Source organism: Rhizophagus irregularis, chromosome 6 (assembly GCF_026210795.1).
Source record: "Rhizophagus irregularis chromosome 6, complete sequence".
In the NCBI taxonomy this organism is placed as follows: Eukaryota; Fungi; Glomeromycota; class Glomeromycetes; order Glomerales; family Glomeraceae; genus Rhizophagus; species Rhizophagus irregularis.
Window position 1 is genome coordinate 266,457 of NC_089434.1, and position 3,512 is coordinate 269,968.

The 3,512-nt window shown below is 28.0% G+C and overlaps 1 protein-coding gene across 1 annotated transcript; it reads left to right on the top strand.

The window, feature by feature from the left end:
• Positions 1-1,960: 1,960 nt before the first annotated feature.
• On the top strand, positions 1,961-3,512 carry OCT59_025855 (uncharacterized protein; the record flags this gene model as incomplete). Its single annotated transcript, XM_025316271.2, has 4 exons — positions 1,961-2,477; positions 2,553-2,863; positions 2,937-3,113; positions 3,189-3,512. The coding sequence occupies 4 exons, from the start codon at positions 1,961-1,963 to the stop codon at positions 3,510-3,512; spliced, it is 1,329 nt and encodes a 442-aa protein (XP_025181008.1).

The following is a 3,512-nucleotide window of genomic DNA, read 5'->3' on the forward strand; positions in this document are numbered from 1 at the left end:
ATTTAAAAAAAAAGCAAGAAAGAGTAATGAAAAATAGTTAATGGTCGATATTTTTTGTGGCTTGGATGTGTTACGCAGATCCCTCTAAGGAAGAACCGGTTAATTACTAAATCTAAATCCAACCAAAGGAGCTGCGCATATAAGAAATAGTTGACGTTAGACAAACAATCAAACTGGGTAATATTTAAATTAAATGACGCGATTTGTCAGAAATTATGGGGATTCAATTATTATTTTTGAATTTATGGTAATGTCTTTGCATGCACCGTAACTTTTCACAATAGACAAGTAGTCGACAATCCACGGATGAGCATATTTTGGGTAATACAATGCATGCATTTAATCAATAACTAATGAAATCCCAAGACTGTATCTTTAATAATGAGTATGAAATATTCAATTCGCTGTTAATTTATTTTTTTACTAGATTCTGTCCGGAAAATATTTCTTCTAAATGCGTATTTAAGTTTCCGAAATGCGGATCATCGGATTGAACATGGAACATTGCAATTTTTTCATTCAGAGTTTATTTATTGAGTTATAGACCAATAATTTTATAGGATCGTATATGACAATTGCAACCTACGAAATGAACTACTACTTTGTAAAGGTAATATACAAACTAATTGAAATGAACTACTACTTTGTAAAAATAATATACAAACTAATTAAACAAAAATTTCTGGTGCCTTTATAGTTGCGATAGTCCATATGAAGCAAAATACTACAATATAAAGTTCAAAGTATTGGATTATGTACTTTGATTTTTGCTTTGATTTAATACGAATATAATTATTATAATAATACGTAACCAATTGTAATTTCCCAAGATCTTCATAGAATTCTAATGTGTTTAAGATTTTCTTCATTTTTAAAGGTTAATTCAGAAGGTTAATGAATTACTTATATGAAATAACTTTATTTCTTTATTTGCAAATGATTCTTGCAAAAAATGTTTGATTGGTTGTATGACGATAATTAAAGAATTTTCTCACTTGTTTTCTCAATTTAATTATTACCTAATCTTGATTTACAATAGAAATTTTTAGTTAGACCGTTCTCATGTGATTATGTATCTGTATGATCTTACGGTAATTTATCACCTTTTTTAGTCAGAGAATTTCTGCCTTCTTGCCAAAAAATTAAATTCCTTTTTATTTTATGAAACATAGAATATTTATATAAATTAACGATTTTAATCAAGCGATTTATATAACGATTATTTAATTAATTAATTAATTAATTAATCGCTTAGTAATATACTGTTGTATGTACAGGTACAAAAAATAATCTGATCGTGAGAATCCGGAAATGATGATTTTTAGAATTCAGATCTAATTTCAAATATCTCGGGAGATTACCTTTTTTTGGAGTGGGTGGATCAGACAATCATAAATTTTAATGGGATCATTTAATAATGTAATACAGAATCCAGCCCACTGATTTGTTAATTTAGACGTGAAAATCACAATAGTTTAATTAGGATCTACAATAAAGTTTCGTGTAGACCGTAAAAAAGTAAAAAAAAAATCATTTTCTTCGGTTTTTTTTAGAATTGCGTAAATACGATATTTTCATTATTTTTGTTTTATAAACAAATTAAAATAAGTGAACGTTTTTACTTCAAGATCAAGTACAAAACAAACGGATTAGAGAAAATAGAAAAGAGCTTCTATTACGATATAATACTTGCATATTAAGATATTCATGATGCATTGTAAATCTTTTACAACTTGCAGATTTTGAATTAATTATGTGTTCTATTATTAGATTTTACTCTTGGTTTATCCATATAAAAAGTCTTCATTTTATCTCTCTCAGGGTCTGGTACTTTTTTTCTGACGACTTTAAAGATTTTCATTCTTTCTTTTTTTTATCGCTATAACCCATAATCAAAATTTTTCATATTTACGACATTTGTTACATACAATAATCTACATTCTTCGTTAATGAATATAAAATGAACGGACGACTTTCTTTTACATCTTTTACATTTTTCTTGTTTTCGATCATACTTGTAATTTTTGCAAGTGTCCCTGTAATAGCTATTGATTATCAAGCTAAAAGTTCAATTATAGAGAGTCCACTATCAATTAACGGAGAATGCCCATATCCGTTAGTATCATTGAAATCAACGGGATTATCAGAAACGAGTACTTCATTTTGTCAAAATGGTTGTTGTTTATCATGTCCTATAGCGAATAACTTTTATAAAGAAAATCAAATTGATTTGATATTTTACGCATTAAGCGTAGTTAGAGCAATATCTTTTATTTGCGTATTAATTATAGTCGTCAGTTATATTGTATTACCTAATAAACGAGAACATCCTGCTATAACTGTTCTCTGTTTTAATATAAGTCTTTTAATCTTTACCAGTGTGACTTTCTTTTATATGGGTGATATAAGAAAAATTCAATGTGCCGATTTAATAACTCAAGCAACTATGAGAAATAATGCTTTATGTGGTGTACAAGGTAATGTTATAAATAATTCTTACTTTATTAATAATAATAAATAATAAATATTTATTTATCATATATTATATACAGGAATGGTCGTAGTGTTTTCAACGTTTCTTCTCATATTATGGTGTTTCCTTTTAATTTTGCATCTCCATTTTCAAACTGTATGGGGATCAAATATCGTTCAAAAATATCATTTAATATCACACATATTTGTGATAGCTTTGTCGGTCACGTTTACAATTTTACCATCTGCGATGGGGAAAATTTCATTTGGTTTTGGTGCCGTTTGTTTGGTCTCACCAGGTTATGATAACACATTATTTTGGTATCCTTTGGCGATTTTCGCTATTCCAGGATTTTTGATACATTTTTGTACTTTTTTATTTGTCGGAAAGGTAAAAGAATATTACTATATCATAAATTTCAATTATATCTATATCTTAACAATTTATATTTTTCATTTTGTAGTCTCAATTTATGAGTTCCCTAGATTATCATGATGATTCTACAATGTCACAAGATAATTCAAACTCATCAAGATTAATGACAAATGTCACAGGTCAAGAGATAGTAAGAGCAATTAGGATTCAGTGGCGCGCCCTAATGTTAGCCTTAATCCTTCTTATCACTTATGTAATATATTGGGTATGTATTCTTTATAGTATAATAAAAGATTATTCATGTTACGTATCTAATTACTGACGCGTTAAAATATTTTAGACTTATGTTACAATTGAAATAGGTAAAATAGCACCAAAAAATTTCAACCCTCCGCAACCATGGATCCTAAATTGGTTGAATTGTATTTACGAAAATGGAATGAAAAGTAAAAACGCACAAAATATATGTTCAAGTTACGCAATAGATAATTTACCAAAAATTTCACATTTAGCTGTTGCTGAATCTGCAACGGCAACATTAGGTATATGTGTATTTATCATATTTGGTACAAGTGTCGATCTTTGGACAGAATGGAAATTATACTTTGTTAGAAAATTTAGATGCGTAACACATAAAAATTCAGATGGGGTTACTTGGGCATAG